General features: G+C 39.2%; 1 protein-coding gene across 2 annotated transcripts in view; it reads left to right on the plus strand.

The window, feature by feature from the left end:
• Window positions 1-22,145, plus strand: part of Meltrin (disintegrin and metalloproteinase domain-containing protein meltrin) — a 74,512-nt gene that overhangs the window by 43,127 nt on the left and 9,240 nt on the right. For both annotated transcript variants that reach the window (XM_072010931.1, XM_072010930.1), the window contains 7 exons: window positions 12,763-12,918; window positions 16,319-16,508; window positions 17,786-17,853; window positions 18,558-18,722; window positions 20,106-20,275; window positions 20,399-20,590; window positions 21,290-21,886. In XM_072010931.1, the coding sequence (XP_071867032.1) occupies window positions 12,763-12,918; window positions 16,319-16,508; window positions 17,786-17,853; window positions 18,558-18,722; window positions 20,106-20,275; window positions 20,399-20,590; window positions 21,290-21,886 (1,538 nt within the window). The remainder of the gene's footprint in view (window positions 1-12,762; window positions 12,919-16,318; window positions 16,509-17,785; window positions 17,854-18,557; window positions 18,723-20,105; window positions 20,276-20,398; window positions 20,591-21,289; window positions 21,887-22,145) is intronic.

Here is a 22,145-nt window from a genome sequence, read left to right on the forward strand (position 1 = left end):
CAGTAAAAGCGCAGTATATCGTTCGAATAATTATGAGCGATAATCGCTCATGTATTTATATCCTTCCTTTTCAATTCTATCACGATTGCAAAGTCACCTTATTTGCATTTCTTTTACACGCTTTACGCATATTATACACTTATTACACGTATTGACAATCAGCGTTATTTCGTCGTTACCTACACAGCAGCTACAAAAGGTATCAATGATACCGTAAATTTTCCAATAAAGAGTTTTTTAAATTCAACGTTTCATCTACATGGCGAGAAATTTCTGTAGTCGTACAAAGCACCGCTAAATCATATAAAGATTTAACCGAATCTGATTAATTTCATGTACAAATGCTATGAAAAGTACAACAGCGGGTCGATAGCTTCTGTAGCCACTGTATATTCCCATTTAGAGCCACTTGGTTGTAGGAAAAAAGTGGCTCGTCTGCATCGAACCTTACCATCGCGGCGAGATTTCTCGTGAATTATTTTATGCGTGGGGAAGAACAAAAATCGATGAGTAATTAGCAAACGTTACGACTGTCTCGGGCACATGTCTGCATTTACGCAGCTGACTTGGAATGCTAGATACGAGCCGCCGCGTCGACGCTGCAACAATTTCGATGCAAATGTCGCGCCGCACTGCGAATACGTAATCCAGAATAGCAGCATTAACTGTGACCTACCTGTCGCACAGAGACGAGAGGTCGCGGCAGAAATTTCATCGATGACACACCAGGGCGAGGATATTCGACCGCGACGAAGCCGAGCCTGGAGCTTCCATCGCGTCGTAAGCTCCATCACGGACTTCATCACGGTTTTCGTTCGCGCATCATGTTCGCTCCGAAGCTGTTCCGGAGATGTGTTTTGTGCCGAGCTATTTTTAAGCCGATGAATCCTCTTAACGCGAGATGCGTTGAAAACAAAATAAACGAAACAGCTCCGTAGTATTTTCGACGCGAGGTAGATGGACGACGATAGTCTGTGGTTGAAACCGAGCGAAGTATCGTCGAATCCCTATCAAACAACATAAAAATACTTGCAGCTACTAATTATCAGATTGCAGGTATTTGCGTATTTAGAAGAAATTTGACGGTACAAAGGACGCATAGAATCCAGGAAAAAGTGCGAAGGGTACACGAGAGAAAGAAATGTGAAATTTTAACATTTCTCAGAGTCCGAAAATTTATTCTTCGGTATAAATACAATTTCGCAACTTCGTATTTTCTCATAGATATTCTCATAGATAATTTTATTCTTCGTTTTATTCTGCATCATCCTCAACCTTTACTTGTAATTTTAGATAATATATGGCACGTTAAACCGTGTGAAATGAGAAATGCCCTGTGCAACTCAATTTCTTATAATTATTGTAAAGCTGTGAAAATTAATGCGATATAACCAGCAGTAAAGAGCACACACAGAAGCATACGGAAATATGTCGAACTCAAAATGCATTAAAATACCCCGCTTTTCCCGTGGACCCTTCGTGTATAAAATATTCAAAGTAAACTCTATACAAGATCAACAGTTTACAATTTATTTAACAATTAAGAATTTATAATGTATCAACGGATTAAACATTTTTGTATCTACATTTTGTAAATTACAATTACAAAAATACGAATTTGCATAAACATCTACGGTCGACTCATGATCAACGCAAATTTCATGCAAATTTATACTTTTACGAATATACTTAATTACGAAAGTAGATCCTCGATAGAAAATTATTTTACCTATTAAATATTGTATTACAGAAGACACTATCCTTTGGATATTTTATCGATGCTTTCGTGTCGTAAAATTTTGCACTGTCAAATTTCCAATGAATACTTAAAAATCCACTGCCTACCAATGATATTTGAATGCTCGATTACGAATACTGATGCTGATTTTAACGAATACTACGTGATACCGAAATTTGACCTTTCGGACCTGTTACGCGAAAGCTGCTTAATCGGTAGGAAAAAGCTCGTCGCGCGGAAGTTGCAAAACGGTTGGAAGGAGAGAGAACAAAGATAAACTGTGCGGGTATATGGATGGTGAAAGCCAGAGTCTGGTGTCTGGTTGATCGAAACATCCACGTGCTCCGCACAGTTCGAGAGTTACAGCGATTCCACGTTACACGCGATTCCGGTGCTTCTCGTCGAGCAAAACGATACGCGCGGCTGCAGGTAAACACAGCCAATAGAAGCGAGAAGCAAAGTTTGTCCGATGTTCCGCCGGAGAGAGAGAACTACTTGGATGCGCGTGCACGTTGCCTTGCTGTTTGCCACTAGTTTGAAAACATTAGCATAGACAGCCGAGATAAATAAATCGCCCGGTGTTCAAACATGGCACACTCTTAGCCGCTTCCGTTTAATCCTTGTGCGCTATGAATCGGTTTGGAAAGATCGCGAAATGCCACGATCCGATAAAAAAGTAGAAGATACAGTCGCGTAAAAGCAGGCGCCGATTTTATCCTTGGAGTTTATGAATCCGCGAAACACGAATGAAAGGCAGATTGAAGAAGTAGACAGGGAGGAAATTGATTTCGAATTTATTCGCCCGTTAAATCTTTATTTGCACGTTAAAATATGTTAAACGTAGTAGCTCATACGTTTCTTGTTACGTATTATCGGTGTGTAGGACAGAAAACGAAACGTTGGAATTATACGAGAATTTTGTTAGTACAATATACGAAGATGCTGCAGTAAAAATAATTAAAATTCCGAACGCTCACTGGTCGTCTCGCGATCTCTTTTGCAATATAACGAGTAGAACATTCTTCTTAATATTACGATTAATGCTGATTTTACGGCCGCGCTATATCGTGTTCAAGAACGATACGATATACACAATTGCCATGGGAAAATTGTTGAAACAGTTTCGGACCGTAACGGGAATACATTTGTAACGGGAGTGGTTGTTTGAAACGGCAATCCAGAAGGCGAAGTGTTAGGATTACTCGAACGGAATCAAAGTAGCCGAAAGTCGTTTTGCTTTAATTCGATCAGAGAAGGAGAGAAAGTATAAGAAAGGGGAAGAGAAGAGAAGAAACACGTAGAAATTGAGAACAAGGAAACAATCGTAGAACGTGTATAGTGGCCGAGGCATTAGAAGAATCGCTTCGTTGCCTAATGCTACAGACACTAAAGTAACAGCGATCTCGCGGCGTCAACGAAGTAAGGCAATTGACCTCGTTTCTCGTTATCACGGGGAAGAATGAACGCTATCAGCGCGTCTGTCCGCCGCGACGAATCTAATTTCCTGCTACGTAGGGTCGCTTACCATACGTCGCAACTCGCAGCTGATCTCTTCGCGCCAGCATCATTCGATTCACTGATTACACGCGATCTCGATTTTCCAATGGTTCCCTGGAGAAAACGATCGGATGCGCGAGACTAATTCGTAACGGCTTGTTGATTATGTGGCTCAGCGTAATAGAGAAACCTGATGACTATTTCTATTCTGCTTTTACCGTGGCAATTTCGTTTAATAATAAATATCGATAATAAAGCTATTGATATTCGTGGTAACATTTATTAGGTTGCCCGAAAAGTGTCTTTCTTTTACAGACACGTCTTTTACAACAACGCATCTTTATATCTAATCTGTCGAACGTTGTGATCTTTAGTTTGATAGAACAAAATGAAACGTAATTCGATAAAATAATATAAAATGGAAAATGTTGTGCATCCATTATCTCCTTATAAAACGAAAGAAACTTTTTATTTTCTGTCAGAAGTTGAAAATCTACTTCGTTTCGTGTATTTGGCGCCGGAAAAGTAGAAAATTTCAAGGACCAGGATATCATTATTTTCCAAATTTATTGCCGATGTTTCTCTAATTTTATAAAACTATCGAGGCATCAATAGGTATTCCTATAAAAGGTTTATATCTCTTGCTTTAACAGAGAAAAGCAGATGTATTGGGCGATTATTGTCTCCGTGGTCGTTGCAAATTGCAGCGAAAATTACACTTTGATAGAAAATTCTTCGATAGACTCTTCAACTGTTTTCGCATTCTTTATCATTTTAACTGTGTGCATGGCAGCATTTTGAAGTGTTTTTTATTATTTAATTTCTCTTACCGCCATAATCCGATAACTTGATTGTCGCGTCGCATTTACTGTTGCTAAATAAAAAGTATTGCCAGGATAAAAAGCAGCGCAAAGATTATAGGCGATCGAAGGAAATCTCCGGTCGAACGTAATATACAAAAACGTATTCATAGCCATAGAATGGAGAACGCTCTTCGTTTAACTGTCGGTGAATTCTGTTGGTTTATCGAGCTTCGATGATCTCATCGACGATGCAACATGCCAAGAAGAAAGGCGAAAGAGAGAGGCAAACAGAGGTAAAGGGAGATCGTGTATATACTTAGATTCCCTTTATGCGGTTCGTGAGTTTGCAACCGCAAAGGAAAATAGAGTAGTTGCTGTGCCGTAGCGTGTACACTGAAAGCAACTAAACTCTTGGACTAAAAAGTGCATCGATAGGGGAAATTCGCCGTGCTGATCTCGTATGAATCGCGATCATCGATCTAGATTGTCTGGAAAATGCTTTCAATTTTTCGAATAACGCACACAATATATACATATCGAATTCTTTCGTAAAGTTGAAGATCCACTGGCAAGCTAAGGCAATCCAAGGGCATTTGCTTCAATGCATTTATACGGAACCATTTCCGTTGGCAAGCTAAACTAGTCCAATCACTTGAAAAATTGATTCTCTACAAATATATGGAAGCGTTTCGAAGCCAAGTTCAAGTGCCTCGAAGGTCCATTTAGCTTGGCCTAGCGCGAGATTGCCTCGTGAACAATTTTTCGTAGACCTTAGGCGCATCGTGCAGCACCAGGTCCTCGGGGAGGTCTGTCGCGTCCTTCTGAACATCCTTTTCTCGCCTGCTATCACAAACGAAAGAACATCGCTCCCAATCAGCTGTATATCGTAAAATCGGCGACGCGACTTTTGAAACAGATAGGAAGGGTCTGTGTGTCAAGAACTTTTGCGATTTACCGTGGCGCAGCTTGGATTAGCTTAGTCTCAGTGAATCTCCAGCTTAATCCACTACACACACGTCAGGGTATTTTCTTTATAGGTTTATCTAAACTACACACATAGACCTTGGTACTCACGAACAAGGGTGTCTATGTTCATCCATCCTAAACGAATAACGATAAACTGGTTCGAAGCTATCTTTACAGTTATGGTTTATAGTTATCGATGATTACGAGTCATTGTATCGTAAATGCAAACAACTCGTTGGCAACCTCTTCACGCGATAATTATCTGCCACCATATAACAACCAGAGGAACAGGTTCGCCTGCAACGGAACCGGCGAACTATCGGGTAGTTTGCAACTGCGATAAAGAAAAGTGTGCAAAGTGGCCGGCTGAAAAACCGAGAACGTTTGCTAGAGCACAATGGAAATTTCTTTGTGGATTACGTTAATCATTAGCGGAAGCGTAGAGCGGTCCCTTTGCCTCGGTCTCAGGGGCCTCTAGGACACGGAAACGCCAGTTCCTTCATCCTATGTTCTTCTAACCGTCGACCTAGTCGCCGAGGCGAGATTAAAAGATGCCTTTCATCCTATACAGCACCTACAAAGAGCCCCTCTGTACGTTACGTACATTGTGCACGCTCGCTACGAGCTCGTTAACCAACCGAATTTCCAAGAAACCCGTCAGTTCGAATAATTAACGCGTCTTTCGCGTGGCTTATCGCCGTAACAATTAGCAAGCGCCGGCCGCGATTCACCTTTGAATTATTTTCGTTAATCCTAACGTTAACCCTCCTCCCTAATTCTTCTCTCGCGTTTAACCACTACGGTAACCGCATTCGGGATTGCCCACGCTAATTGCAATTCCTCTCGCCACCAGGTGTTTATTTCAAAATTAACGCGATAAATCCGCTTTGGTTATGGCGTGCTTCCTGCCATCGCGGTATCGAATAACGTGCGTTAATATCGACATTTTTCAGTGCTACAATGAAAAATTGCATATTCCGGATTCCCGGGTTTTGTATCGGTAGACCGAGCACGTTAAGGAGGTGTCCCGAATTAGAACGTTCTAAAACAGCGTCTTTTGTGATTTTTTTTGGAAGAGGAAGAAAGAAATGAAGGTATTGAATTTTGAGGTATGGTTTTATATATATTTAATGAATACAAAAAAAATTTTTTAAAGTAAAAAAAGAATTATAACAGATTTCTAAGCCTATTTCATGGATTCATCTTATTTAACGAAACGAAATTCTGCGAATATCTCTCGAAAAGAATTGAAAAGTTCACGAAAAAACCGAGGAAAACGTAACGTACTGATATAAATGCGATTGAAATTCGAAAAATCGCAAGCAACGACGTCTAATCATCGTGAAAGTTTAGAGCTATGGAAAATGTTTGAAAGTAATTTGATTAGAATTTATCGTCATTCGTTGACGATTTTCGAGACTACCGTTCTTCTCCTTTTTCCTGTTTGTTTAAACTAGCTTGTTAAACGACAAAGCCTCGATCTTAAGTATAAATGAACAAGTTAACATTTTGACTGTCACGTTGGTCATATATGACCGGTCACGGTTTCTCCTGCCACGTCACGGTGGTCATTGCTGACCGGAGTACTTAAACTTCTTAGAATTGTAAAAATTGTATGAAAATTGACAATTAGGGCATTTTGAATATAACAGATAAATAGAAGATACTTTGAAATATAAAGTGCCCCATTGAACAATTAAACATTTTTATTAGAACATCAATAAAAAAAAACAAGTGAGAACAAATCTTGCATCTAACGGTGTACTATGTTAAAACATTTTAAATATAATGTGGCTCATCGATACAATCTGGACAATAGGTGGTCACCTTTTTGGTCCGATTCTTAGCAATTTTTGATCCTAACTGTTGAAAATTTTTTTTATACCACTCTCTGCAAAATTTTCGTGCCAGGTACGTTTGCCCTTCTTTCTTCTGCATTTCGTGTCGCAATCTTTGTCGAATAAGTATATTTGACGGCTCTGGTGAATGGCACTGTGTAAGATGCATTGCGAGTGCCATTTTAAAATCTGATACCTTGATTTTTATTCTTGTTGCTTGTTCATAGAGTATTATCGCGTTTGAAATTGATGTATTTAACAATAACTCTAAAGCTAATTTTATATACCACTTGAGGCTTCTTCTATGTGATGTAAGATATGCTATCAGTTGATCTGATAAATCTACAGCACATTTTCCTCTCTTCTAATTTACGACTACCATTGGTTTATCACAAACATAATTTTCTTCGCGAACCTCTACCATTTCAGCCGAATGTTTCGTTAAAATCATAAAAATAATCATAATACTATTTACTAATATCTTCTACACGTTTCAACAATATATTCTGCACGTTTTGCTTCTGACGAAACAACGAATGCGAATGGTTTGTTGAAATAAACGAAGCCTTGTTATAATATGTCACTATCAACTGTTGCCAAGGTGCCACGGTAGTCACCCGTGACCACCAATAAGATAAACGGTCCATTGGGGAAGAATGTTGTCTTACATCATCATTATTATTATTTTGCCATTGTATGCTTCGAATAATAAAAATACTCCCGTGGCGTCCTGAGTGAAACATGTGATTTTGACGTGGCAGTCAAAGTGTTAAATTATTGCATTACGATTAAGGCGTACAGTTCGACGTTCCACACGTTGCTAGACTACGTTCAGCCTTAGTTTTCAATTAGACTCGGCTCTTCGTGAATTTCTAAATAATAGTTACGAAACTGTTGGAATACTTGCAGTGCAAATATAGCATCATAATGTAATAAAGGTAAAATACGTGCATGAAACGGAATCGATCCAGTCTTTGCCTTCTAAAGGTTAACTGTCGATAAAGCAAGTCGCACGATAAAATAATGAGATATTTTTCCTCGAGCTTCGTTCCAGACGATCGATAAACAGATAAAGACTATTGGTTAACGCTTGCACCACGGTAATCGAAGAAACGAGACATCGCGTGATTAAAATCACATAACGAGTCATTAATGTGTTTCAATGACCACACGCTGACTCTGCAAATTACACTGTCCACTATCGTAGTTACGATCGTTATACTCTATTTGAAAAATGTTACACAGCCTACGATTAAAGAAGGTTTTATAAAAATTACGTAACAGGAAATTAACAAGAATTTACGCATCGGTAGATAGAGTTTGCGCGAAAGTACGGACGCAGAGTCAACTTGTTGGTTTGGCAGTTGAACGCTAGATAGTTAGAAGAAGAATCTCGTGGAACCACGTCCTTTGAGGCGGAAACGCTGGAAACAATGGGACGGAACGGCGCTCCTCGTGGCAAAAATACTTTGGCAAAAGGATCGGTCACGAGATCTTCCGTGTTCCCGGCTCGTTTCCTGCAAAACGAGAACGCAATCAAGGACAGCGTTATGGAGGACATTTCGTGGAAACACAGTTCCATGACAATAGTTGGGTGGGTGCGGTGGACGAGACGCGAGGATCAATTTTATGAGAATCTCCACGAAATCCCTCTCCTTTAACCAGCTTTTGCGATTTCTCCCTAGGGACTCCTTTTTCCTGCTTCAATAATACAAGTTACCAAGAGAGTTCCCCTTGGTAATTTCGAAAGATCTATTTCATTTCTTCCTTCAAATTTTTTGCTGTATAAAATATCGTGCCAACTATTTTCACAATCTTCTGCTTTCTCGCAGAAAGGCCTTTCTCTACCCCAATAATATGTGCCACTAAGAATGGTTTCAACAAATCGAATTCCTTTCTTTTTTAAAGCTTTAAGTATTTTACTAGAATATCATACTTACTCTTTATGAATTTTTAGCTTCCTATTTCCTGTTTATTCAAAATTCCTTTGATATTGTTTTGACGCTGCGTGATGTCTGCAGGTATTTGGTTTATGCACACGTACATGCGTTAACTTCCTTAAGTGCCTGTGTACAAGTCAGTGACATGTATTCGAGTACATTGAAGAACATAGAAAATGTTTATCTTTCTATTGGGTTGGCAACTAAGTAATTGCGGATTTTGTCAATACCACCTAATGACAAAATCCACAATCACTTAGTTGCCAACCCAATATTTCTGCAATAAACCAACCGTACGGATATTTTCGTCTCTTGCACTGCCTTTTTTCCCTTCAAGTTTCGTTACATATTCCTTTTTAAAGTTACGTTATTCAAACTCTAGCAGCTTGAATTCGAATAAATCGGTCAACCTGAATGAGGCATAGCCGCGTAAAGAGATATTGAGAAAATCGATCCAAGCATTGTTAGTTTTACTTGCTAATGGACCGGTTAAAAACGACCTGCGCCGGCGAGAATCGTGGAAAAGGCCTGACCCGTTTGCACATTAGTTTCTCGATATCGACAGGGAACGAGCACGGGTCATGGCGGTAGAGCAATTGGAATATCGAGAAATGTTTCCCAGATTGGCAATCGGCCAGGTATGGATTGCTAACTGTCCAACGACGATGATAGAATCCACGCCGGTAGAATTCCGTGGATCATCTATCTTCGATCCAGGCTGCATCCTCCGACCGTGCTCGGAATATCTGAAACGTAGCCTGACCTGGGAAAGGGTTTTCATTGCACGCCATGTTACAAAAAAGAGCACACAAAAAATGAGGATTAAAATAGAGAGAAAAATGTAAGAAATCATTTTCGGACCTTTTTTATTTTCCGACTTTTCCAAGCATCGATTATAATTATCCAAGTTGTCTTGTTTTTTAAATTCGGGTTTAAAGCATGTTTCCTTAACGCGTTCTTCAATACCATCGAGTGTGCTAACAAGCTGATTTATTCAACATCGTATTCAAGATCAGTTCTATGTAACACGTATTGAAGCACATACCTGTATTTGTGGATAATTTATTTCCGAACATAAATTTACTATCCGACTTTAATAGAACAAAATGAATTCTTGAATGACAAACATGAGTTATAATAATTTATTTAAATTTTATACGTTACATTCATGTGTATATACATTGTATACAGTGCATGCTTTCCCATTGTTTTAGCTTCCTAATTCAAGACCTCTTCGCGTCGTTCGTAGTATTTTTGTTCGTCGTAGTATTCTCATTTTATTTATGAAAATTATTCATATTCGTTGTAATATCTTCCGAAATATTGAAATGTAAATATAAACGTTCGTTGTATTTTCACTGTATTTTCCTCGATATCGATCGTCGTAATCGTGGCATTGCTCATTTCCGAAACACGTGTGCTATATCAAATATCATATCTAAATATTCCCTTAGCGATCACCAAGCGAAACAAACAAGAGTACGTAGAATAATTTATCTCCTTTTTCCTACCATTTCTTTTTTAAATCGTTTTGATTTTCGTAAGACTACTTCCGCTCCATCAGCATGTCAACAATGATAATGTGCGTGTCTTCGATACGAAGATAGGATATTTCCTGTTTGTGGAAAAGTGAGCTATCACGCATTTCCTATGAATTAAACATGGGATGGATTCGAGCGAGGCACGGTGCAAACAAGATTCGTAAATTCATTTGCCTAGTCGACGCGCGCGTAAACACTCGTCGGAAAAAGCTCGACGCGCCTAGCCCCGTCCAGTCGACTTCGAGCCCCATCGCTGCAGAGAATATAAATTTTTTTAACCGGTCGACTTTTCGTCCCACCTTCAACCGCGAATCGGTCACACACACACACACACACACACACACACACAAAAGGAAGTTCGGGCATGCAACAGAGATTTGACATTTGACGCTTGTGAATAAAAATCAATTTTCAGTCAGCCGAGGGTCAACTGCGGAGTTACGTTGCGTTAAAAGTATAGGATCTTTAGATATTGAAACTTGACAATTTCTGTCATCTGTATTTCGATGAACAAAATTTAATACGGGAAGAGTGGTCCTTCTATTAACACTAGAACTAGTTATAGTTAACACGAAGCTATTTCTACCAAAACTAGTTAAACTGACTGGTCTCTACAAAACACGTAATAATAGAATACTTTTATATTTATTGATTTATTACTTTCTTACAGAAGGAATTCCACGTTATGTAGTACATTTTTGGTATCATTAATCCTTCTGGGACCATGATCCCTTAACGAGGGTTGACACATTTATAAAATTGTAGAACCAGTCATTTTCACTGGTGTGGTATTTCTAGTGTTAGCATCTAGCGACCTAGCGATCGACCCGGAATTTTCCTGGTAACTGATATCGTCATATCGAATGATACGCGATAAAAATTTAAAAAACGAGTGGGAAGTTGTACAAAACGAGGAAACTGGTTAATTAGGGTTCAATAAACAGATTGCAGGACTCTTTAACACTTTGACAAGTACCAATTATTTTGTCTGGTATTGGTATAAGTAGCCTTGATACAAAATTATTTTCAGTTTGAATACATAAAAAAACAAAATAAAGTTCATTATATTATTCTTTTAGTTACCGTTGCGAAAGTCATTACATCATTACGAAAAAAAAAAAAAAAAAGAAAAAATATATAACGAAGTAGGAATTTTAAAATAAAATTGTAAAACCAGACGATTTGACTAGTGTGGTAGTTCTAGTGTTAAGTTGTCCGAAAAATGTCTTTCTTTTACAGACACGTCTTTTACAACGATGCATCTTTATATAAACATTCTTTTTTTTTTATTTAGTAGACTTTTTACAATAAATTCTCTTTGAGAATTATAAGTAAATTATTTTGGCGTGGTACTGTAACTAGGATTATAAGAGTTTATAGTATGTTTGATTCTGGTTGAATCTAATGCTTAAATCTAAATGGTATTGTCTTTTAGTCTGCGGATCTGATCCGTCGTGTCAAGTAATTGGGTAAGTAATTGGTTTTGGTGATTGTTAACTCTTATATCTGTTACTGAATTTTGGATATTTCTTCTTTAACTGTGGGTATCTTAAGGCCACGATGTATTGTTTCGTTGGTAACATACCAAGGTGCATCTATTAAGGATCTTAGAGTTCTTGATTGGTTTATACAAACATAAAACCTAATCTGTCGAACGTTGTGATCTGTATTTTGATAAAACAAAATGGATCATACGTAATTCGATGAAATAATATAAAACAGAAAATGTTGTGCATTCACTGTTTCCTTATAAAACGAAAGAAACTTTTCGAACGACCTAATACTATTCAAAAATTCTATTATCCGTGTATTTTTGCCTGCTTGTTAAATCGGATATAGAAAGCTCTATGTTATATTCTCGCGTGCTAAGAGAGGAAGTTTCACAGTTTGAAAAAATTGCCTAAATTAACATCAATTACGCGAACCGTTTCTGTTGCGTACAGATATAAATAACGGAAAATGTTAATAGCAAGAAAGAGTAATTTATGCAAGATCTGGCGTTACGTGGCGAATTGCGCTCTTCGTTGTATAGGCCGGGGAAATCTGGCTTTTAGAAAGCAAAGTGGCGCATGGAACATCGAAATAATAGCTTTTTATCGTCGGATCGTTGAATCTGGAGATCGTTAACGGGGGAAAGTATTTTCCGGCTAGGTAAACCGGTCGGTCAGCGATCGAAGCTAATTGGCCCGTTGGCTCGGTTTTCCGGCGGATTCCATTTCCACGCGATCGCGATGTGTTTCTTCTTTTATCTCGATCCCGGCAACTCTCGACGTCGTGCCGCGCAACAGGTGCATAATGTCGAACTTTGAAGCGATTATAATGCGTTCGAATACCGATTCGAAGAAGTTTTATCAGGTGTTCGCGCGGAAACGCGCGGTTTCGCGATAGGAAAATGCGCACTGCCATTACGCTAACTTGTCCTTGCCGCTTTGCTTCCAGGATGTCGAACACGCTGACGTGCTGACGGTGGCTTTCGAACTAGACGGTGTGGAACGTGTCCTAGACCTGAGATTGAACACCGATCTAGTACCGGTTGGATATCAGCAGCGTCATCAGCATCGAGGCACGTATGTGGTGCACACACCCTCGAAAGTGGTAAGTGTAGTTCTCCTATGTTTCACGCTTTTCTATACAGTTCTAGATCATCGAAGCTCCACTGAACACTTTTAATGTCTTTCAGTTTTTTTTTTATTTTTTTTTTTATTAAACTTGAAAGGCATGAAATGTAATAATGGAGTTCATCTAATTACTACGTTGATTCGTGTTCCTTTTCTTTGCCTTCCACTTCAGCTTGTATCTTTGTAATTTGCTTCGTATACACTACCGTGTCATATATTTCGCGTTCCCATTATTTCGCTAAACATTCTGAATTCTTATCTTGAAATCGGTTAATGTGGTGCTCGAGGATAATTGCACGGCTGATGTTATCAGGCTGCAGATACTTTCGACGATATCTAAACCAGGTGAATCGTCCGAACCACGGGGAACATATATAATATTCTTGGATATTATATAATGATAATTATAATAAATGAAATAAATATCATAGATCAAATAAATTAAATCAGACGAATCAAGTAATCGCTATATACAAGTAATAATTCTTGGACAACTAAAAACAATTTACGATATACGTGACATAGTAAAAGTAAGCAGAATCTCGAAAAGTATCCGGTTGGAGCTTGCGAATCACAGATTGAGCGTCCATTCATCCGCAAAAAGTAGTTTCTGTCGAATGGAAAGCAGACACGATTAATCAGCTCTTCGATACGTTGAATCAACTCGAGAGGATTGGAAGAGATAATTAAGGGCGAACTATGTGCAACCGAATTTCAAGGAACGTTGCTGGAAACGAGATCGTTGGCCAAGTATACAGGTGCAAAGAATGTTGGAATCGATAACGCTGACTCACTGTCCAACCATACGGGACGCCCTGCTATAGACGGACACGGTTTCGAGAGTATCGATCACTCTTAAATAACGTTGACGAGTAGCGTGCACAGCATAAGCGAACTCGAACGTTACTCACGCTTGTCCTTTCTTCAAACGTTCCCGACTTTAACTAATCTTCACGACGGAGCTGTCTACTCGACAATCGTGTTCATTTAGGGACAGCTCGGGACGATGCTATATTTTACGATGTTTCGATATGAAATCAACCTTTTCATGGTTTATCAGTGAAACGCATATTTCTATGGAAATTTATATTTTGATGGGCATAATAAAAGAGATAGAAGTTAAAGATTCGTTTTACTTATTAGAAATCGTAACGAATATTCTACTGTTGGTATGTGATATAGTTTTGTCGTATATTGCATGCATTTTTGCTTCTTTGGATTTTGCACGAATGTGTAAAAATCTGCGGTTCATCTGTCGGCCTTTGATACGATCGATCTCGTCGGCAAACATCCACCGTGGCCGTTGCCTGCGTATAAAGTGTTTGTCTAAAATGGGATGTTTCGTTACAAAGATCGATTAAAATCGTGTGGTTGCTTTTATAACAGTTTCTGCTGCAAACAGCGCATTACCAAAAATCGTAAAAAGAAAGGAACGTTTTCTCGAGGTAAGTTTCCTATTCGTTCATTTCGAAGAGAGTCGTAACTCTGCTAGTTCCGTTAGGATCGCGTTCGCCTCGTGAATCACGCGAGGGAAATAACGGCCTTCCCTCGATATACGATGCGCGGAAAGGAAGAAAAATGGCTGTCGACATTTTTTAACGATTCAAACACCCGACATTGATATAAATTTTTTACCGTGTCACGTTATTTACGGTTAATGAACGAGAATAAAACATCGGTCGGCCGCGTATCGTCGAGTTCGTTGCGCTGCGTGTTTTCGTCCGTTCCACGTTTTATGCAATTGAATAAATGAATTGGCACGTCCAGTTGCCTCTCTCTCTCTCATTCTCTCTCTTGCACTCTATAGTTTTATTTGCCCTCGCAGTCGCGGCCAAACGGACGAGCTAATTTCGGTCGTTTAAATGGGGGAAATTCTGCGAATTCAACTAGTTAGAACGCTCTTCAGAGGTTTCGCACTCGAAACGCCAGTAATTATAGCCCTTTGTTCTTGTCTCGCTTCTCCACCCCCTCCCGCGTTGCAAAAAGAAACTTTGGTGAAATTACGTTTGTACTGGATAAAATTTCGCTTTTCAGAAATCCAGGTTTTCCCTCGAGAGAGGAGACGCGAGTGAACCTACGCTACTCTACCTAAGAATCTAGAGGCTTTGATCGATTTTTAGCAATAGAATACCAGTCTCTCAATTTACGCGCAATATCCATTCCACATGGATTCGTTTTACGCGAATGAAAATCGTGTAAATAACGTCTGTCAGCGCCAAAAGAAAGATAGCGCAACGTAATATACTTTTATCCTTATCGCATACACCACTGATGCGACTAGCCGCGTAAATTAAGATCGCACGTAAAAAATGCCGCGCAAAGAAAAGACTGGCGTAAATGAAGCGCCGCGTAAATTAAAGGACCAGTGTATGTGTATTTCCGAGTGAAGGATAAATTGGTATTTGGAAGCTACACCTGCGGTCTTTGTATTGTGAAATCAGCGTACCATGAACCTAAATTGTCTTTTAAAAAACGTAGCGACGATATATTTTACTATTTATTATATCTAGTACCACATTCATAGCAGATGAATATTAAGTCATTTAAATATCACTGATTGTGCTGACGCTTCTTAATCCGACTTACAATACAATGAAAAAATGAAAAAATCTGAGGATAAAGAGTTTATCGAGTGAGAAAATAATTCTCTGGCCTGGAAGTTGCGCACGCCAGTTTTATTATTCCATGTCGATTTTCAAAAAACAATTAACGCTATATACGTAGCTGTGACGATTATAAAAAGTAAAATCATCGCAATTATATTATCTCCGCAATTTTGTAATTGAAATACGACTGGTCGAAAATAGGCAAACATCCGGATGCTTTTGCACGGCAACAGTTCGATAATTTCATGATAATCGCCCGATAAATCACTTTTCCGCGAGAGGTATGTTCCCGATGACGCTTGCTCTTGGAATCGCGCGCGCGCGGCGAATTCTTGTTTGGAAAGTGGAGATACAAAAGGAAAAGGAAAAAATGGCTGGTCCAATGGGAATCTGGGCCAACTATATTTGTACCGGTCGGACGCACGGCTGAACACTGCACGTCCGGGATATTCGTCCGGACCGACGAATGAGAATCCTTCTTAGGCGGCGGTCTAACTTTTCGCCTTTACTTCCTGCATCGCTAAAATGTAACGCCCGCGTCGACTTCAATTCCTTTCTTCAGCCCTGTCGTCGTTGACAAAACTTTGACTGAAATTCTTATCCGTTCGCATTTGCATCGCAGATCTTTTTATCGCGACGATCCTTTGTAAACGGTAGCCGGAAGTTGCCAGCTAACTCTGGGCCGTTCGTGCCAATTCCAGAATTTGAACAGTCGCGAACAATCGACGAGGGCCAACACTAACGAAATCGATGTTCCATTGAAATTCGCAGGAACTATGCCACTATCAAGGTAGCGTTCGTGACGTTCCTGGCTCTTGGGTAGCGGTGTCTACGTGCAGAGGGCTGCGTGGTGTCGTTTTCGATGGCGAGAACCTGCACCACATTCACCCGGAAGAAGAATCCTTGGACTCGCAGCATTACGTCTACAAGCACAGCGATCTGGTTGCCAATCATACTTGTGGTAATTATCGCAATCTTAATGTAATTTTAATGGTAGATGAAAATGATGGATGGTAGGCGAATGATGAAATCCATGTCCATTATGTACATTCCCGTTCGCAAGTACTGAGACACTTAATAGAGAAAAGAGGACAGACCTGGCAAACTATTAGGGATGCATGTACGTATGTAAACACACACACATATATATGCTACCGCACGTGTATAAGTATTTGCACGTTCTCAAATAATAGCAAATGTATAAAACTCACTTCAAATAAAGCTGTTTAATCTAACCATCGCCTCTGGTCTTACCTCAGGCAACGATATGTAGTTGGTCGATAATGCCAAAAACAATAGTTGACGTTAATTAGTTTAAACAAAGAAGCTATAATCGAAGGTGGATGAAAGTCGCTTGTACGGAAACGCCTTAAAGTTAAATGACTCGAAGCGTCTATCCAGTGTTAAAAGATCTTAGAATGTTTGGAACGTGTATTTCCAATCTAAAAAGTTTGTATAGGTTTTTGTAAATTAATAATAAATTTCATAAATATATTTCAGCTATTTATTACAGATAACTATGAAATATTCTATCGATACAGGTATATCTCCTGTTTCAGTTTCAATTTAGCTGAACGTTTGATCCTAGTTAGGACAAGAAACGGAGAATTGACAATAGAAAAACATTCTTCTATCGTAACGTCGAAAATGTAAGAGAAACGTGGACACTTTGATCGAGTTGCACCAAGTGTACAAATACTTACGCACGGTAGTGTACGTGTACGTACACATATGTCACCGAACAGACAATATCTTGAACATTTCGGTTCTACATAACAGTTATTCAGAGTAAAGGTTCTTCATAACCGTTTTAAAATCCAAAACGTCGATATTACGACACTTTCCCAGTCCCCTGGTTTAAGCCTGTTCACGATATATTTCAGCTCGTCGCTGATCAACGACAAGGAATCTTGCGAGAATTTCGTGAATTCGTAACACGGATATCTTAAACTTCCTCCATACCATATCTTCGTATCCTTCGATGCTTGTCCTTCCTAGCTCTCGATAGGAAGTCCCATGGATGATGAGACCGGTTCGATCTAGTGCTACGTTAACCTGGTTCGTTGCAGCGCACGCGCTCCTTTCCTGGTCTGGAGGACCTGTCTCGCTAAGACTGGTCTCTCCTTAACTGTCTTAACGAATGTAGGAGCAAGATTCTGCCGACTCCCTCCTCTCTTTGTCCTTAACTTTACCGAGAATCCGACCAAGACGATGATCTTAGTTTTTTGTTCGGTACAGGTTACGAAGGAACGCCGCACCATGTTCTCGACTATGAACATCGCGGGATCGTCAACAGAGCCACGAGGGTAAGATATGTTGTTTTAAGTTCTGTTGTTCTAATCATAGGATTACTTTGGTTTTTTTTAGAACTGCGAAACGTTCGTGAATACTCTTGATCTTCGCACACTCGTGTCGAATTGATTCTTCTTCTTCTTCTTCTTCTTCTTTTCTGTTGTTTTTCTTTCTTTCTCTTTTTTTTTTTTGCTTTCTTTTCAAGTGTACAAGTAGCTTTATTGGCGATCATAAATTGTTAGGACACTTATTGATATTGACGGTTTTCACTGTTTTTATTTTCTATTTATTTTGTTGTAAATCTATCATCATAGCTTGTAACGTGTAAAATAGTAAATAAAATATAATTTGTTAAAGTTTGCTAATAGATGTAACCAACAATGTTCCAATACTTAGGACAGCGTAGTTTAATTGTTAGACGCTCGATCAATGTAACTTCCTGGGTAATTGGTCATTTTCTCTGGAAAATTACTTGTTTGTACTGTCATTGCGAATGAGTCTTTTTTTCTTACCAAATCGTATTTCTCTTTCATTAGAAAATTTCTGACGATACCTAACTTCGTGTTGATAGTATCCTTAAAACATTGAAAATCTTTCTCTCGATAGAAGCGAATGAAAGTTCGATTGGAAGATAAAAGATTCGAAGGATTGCAGCTGCAAGATCGGCTGAATCGTTGTACTCTCGTTTAATATCTCGAATTGAATTTTTTTCTTCCAGCACAAGAGAGCGGCTGAAGCGATTCGAGGACCCTACAACGCTAACAGGCATTCCCGATACGTAGAGTTGGTCCTCGTAATCGATAAAAAGGAATACATTGCTCTCGACGAGAACGTGGACAAAGTTTATCAACATTGCAAGGATATCGCGAACATTATCAATGCAGTTAGTACAGCCTTTTTCAATATTTACTCTACTCTTCGGAAATATCCTAACGCCTGATTATCTTTTGCGAAATATATGTGCTTTAATTAAGAAACTAATTACGAATGAGACTATCTGCAATAATCTTATTCTTTATGATTAACACTTTGACTGCCACGCCAAGATCACATGTTTCGCTCAGGATGCCACGGGAGTATTTTTATTATTCGAAGCATATAATGGCAAAATAATAATAAATTCATAATGTAAGACAACATTCTTCCCCGATGGACCGTTTATCTTATTGGTGGTCACGCGTGACCACTGTGGCGCCTTGCTAACAGTTGATAGCGACATATTATAACAAGGCTTCGTTTATTTCAACAAACCATTCGCAATTTGTTATTTCGTCGTAAGCAAAACGTGCAGAATATGTTGTTGAAACGTGTAAAAGATATTAGTAAATAGTATTATGATTATTTTTATGATTTCAACGAAACATTCGGCTGAAATAGTAGAGGTCCGCGAAGAAAATTATGTTTGTGATAAACCAATGGTAGTCGTAGATTACAAGAGAGGAAAATGTGCTGTAGATTTATCAGATCAACTGATAGCATATCTTACATCACATAGAAGAAGCCTCAAGTGGTATATAAAATTAGCTTTAGAGTTATTGTTAAATACATCAATTTCAAACGCGATAATACTCTATGAACAAGCAACAAGAATAAAAATCAAGGTATCAGATTTTAAAATGGCACTCGCAATGCATCTTACACAGTGTCATTCACCAGAGCCGCCAAATATACTTATTCGACAAAGATTGCGACACGAAATGCAGAAGAAAGAAGGGCAAACATACCTGGCACGAAAATTTTGCAGAGAGTGGTATAAAAAAAAATGTTGAACAGTTAGGACCAAAAATTGCTAAGAATCGGACCAAAAAGGTGACCACCTATTGTCCAGATTGTATCGATGAGCCACATTTATGTTTAAAGTGTTTTAACACAGTGCACTGTTAGATGCAAGATTCGTTCTTACTTGTTTTTTATTGATGTTCTAATAAATATGTTTAATTGTTCAATGGGACACTTTATATTTCAAAGTATCTTCTATTTATTTGTTATATTCAAAATGCCCTAACTGTCAATTTTCATACAATTTTCACAATTGTAATAATTGTAAATGATTACCATGACTTCACAAGAGAAACCGTGGCCGATCATTTATGACCAACCTGGCAATCAAAGTGTTAAACTATATCATTTTACGTTTCAGTCAAATTTAAATACTATCGCTACGAATTGATGAAAATTGTCAGACATATACTTACATACAGGCAATAGTATAGATTTTAACTAAAATAATGCATCGATTATAAAACGAGAATCCATCGTGTTTCAGTTGTACATGCCACTGAACATATTCATCGCGTTAGTCGGAGTGCAAGTTTGGTCTGACGCGGATGAAATAGCGCTGTCTCCAAACGGGGACACCACCCTCTCGAATTTCCTTCGGTACAGGAGGGAGAAGCTAGTCCAGGACATGCCGAACGATAACGCCCAGCTGTTGACGTAAGCCAGAAACGAAAATATTTTTTAACGACATGCTTCGAAAGCTCCTGTCAAAAATATAAAATAAGACACAAGCTGTACATGCGTATCATATATTTGTAAAAATATAAAATATATTTTTAGCCGAATCACTTTCGAAGGAGGCGTGGTTGGAAAAGCGCTTAAGGGACCAATATGTACGTACGAATTCTCCGGTGGTGTCTCGATGGATCACTCGAATGTCGTGGGATTAGTAGCAGCTACTGTCGCTCATGAAATGGGTCACAATTTCGGTATGGAACACGACTCGGCTGATTGCGAGTGTCCCGAAGAAAAGTGAGTTCATTTCGATTGTTATTTACCGCTTGGTTTTGTTTAAAAATCTACTTTGTATATTTTGTATATTTTTGCATACCGTCAACTTACGTTCCACATATTCTTGTAGCTTTAAATTTCCTACGAAACATAAACATCAACAGCCTGTTACTGCTCCGCAAGAAGAGTTGTCTTCTCCTTGTTCTTTCAATTCAGAAGCAGCAACTTCGCTTTCTACTTCTTTAGTTTCACCAAATAAATACACGATCAGAATGAAATTCGTTTTCGAGAAACAAACGACCTATTTTATAAGAAGACATAAATAATAGTAAATTCCAAAGTAAAGTTTCAAGTGTTCGCAACACCGTTCGTAACATTGCTCTCTGTACTTTTCAATTTACTCGGTTGACCAATGGCTCGTATGTTGAAACGTGGCCAATTTTCTTTTATTCCGCGAACTATACGTTAGAGCGAGTAACGTGGCAACGACGCCAATGGGTCTTAACAACGATAGAAAAATTTAAATAAAAAGGAACGAGTCAATCAGGCAATGAGTATGGTATATTTGCTGTTCGAATCTCGTGATCCCACGGTCTTTCGTCGGTCCTCTGTGAAACAAGGCCATCGATCTGCATTCGCAGGATGGCGTCATTACGATTACCGTCATTTTCGCTAGAGTAACATCGGGGTCTAAACACGCTCGATTGCATCTGATTACAGATGCATCATGGCATCGTCGAGCGGCTCGTCGGGACCAACGCACTGGTCCACTTGTTCCCTGGAGCATCTGGCTCTGGCGTTCGAGCACGGCATGGATTATTGTTTGAGGAACAAACCGCAGAAGCTGTTCGATAGCCCGATTTGTGGTAACGGGTTCGTGGAACCCGGGGAACAGTGCGACTGTGGCCTGAAAGAGAACTGCGATAATCCCTGTTGCAACGTGACCACCTGCATGTTGCATAGTAATGCGAGCTGCGCCACCGGCGAATGTTGCGATTTAAAAACTTGCAGACCGAAATCAGCAGGCACCGAATGCAGAAGCGCCGAGCACGAATGCGATTTGCCGGAATATTGCACTGGCCAGAGCGAATATTGTCCCGTGGACGTGTTTAAGATGGACGGCGAACCATGCAGCATGGGAAAAGCGTTCTGCTACCAGGGCTCTTGCAGAACTCATAATGACCAATGTAAACTGCTATGGGGACCTACTGGAACCTCTTCCGACGCACAGTGTTATGACATGAACAATAAAGGCACGAAGCATGGCAATTGTGGCTACAATCGAATCGAGTCTAGCTACGTCAAGTGTACCGACGAGTAAGACAAGATGATTTTTCTTTCCTCCAGTTTTTGGTAGAATTATGTTACGTTCTTCATTAAAACGTCCTATTTATTTCTTTTGGAGATGGAAGAAAAGCGAGGTCCGTTCTCTTTTAGAACACAAGTGGTACGGAAAAGGAAAAAGAAAAATATAATAGGACTACGCTTTTCTTGCGTCTCGAAACGAAATAAATAAGATATCTCTGTAGAATGTCTGTAAGTAAGGAAGAGAGTATGGACTGTATTGGTAATAATG

The sequence above is a fragment of the Bombus fervidus genome, chromosome 9 (genome assembly GCF_041682495.2).
Source record: "Bombus fervidus isolate BK054 chromosome 9, iyBomFerv1, whole genome shotgun sequence".
Classification (NCBI taxonomy): Eukaryota; Metazoa; Arthropoda; class Insecta; order Hymenoptera; family Apidae; genus Bombus; species Bombus fervidus.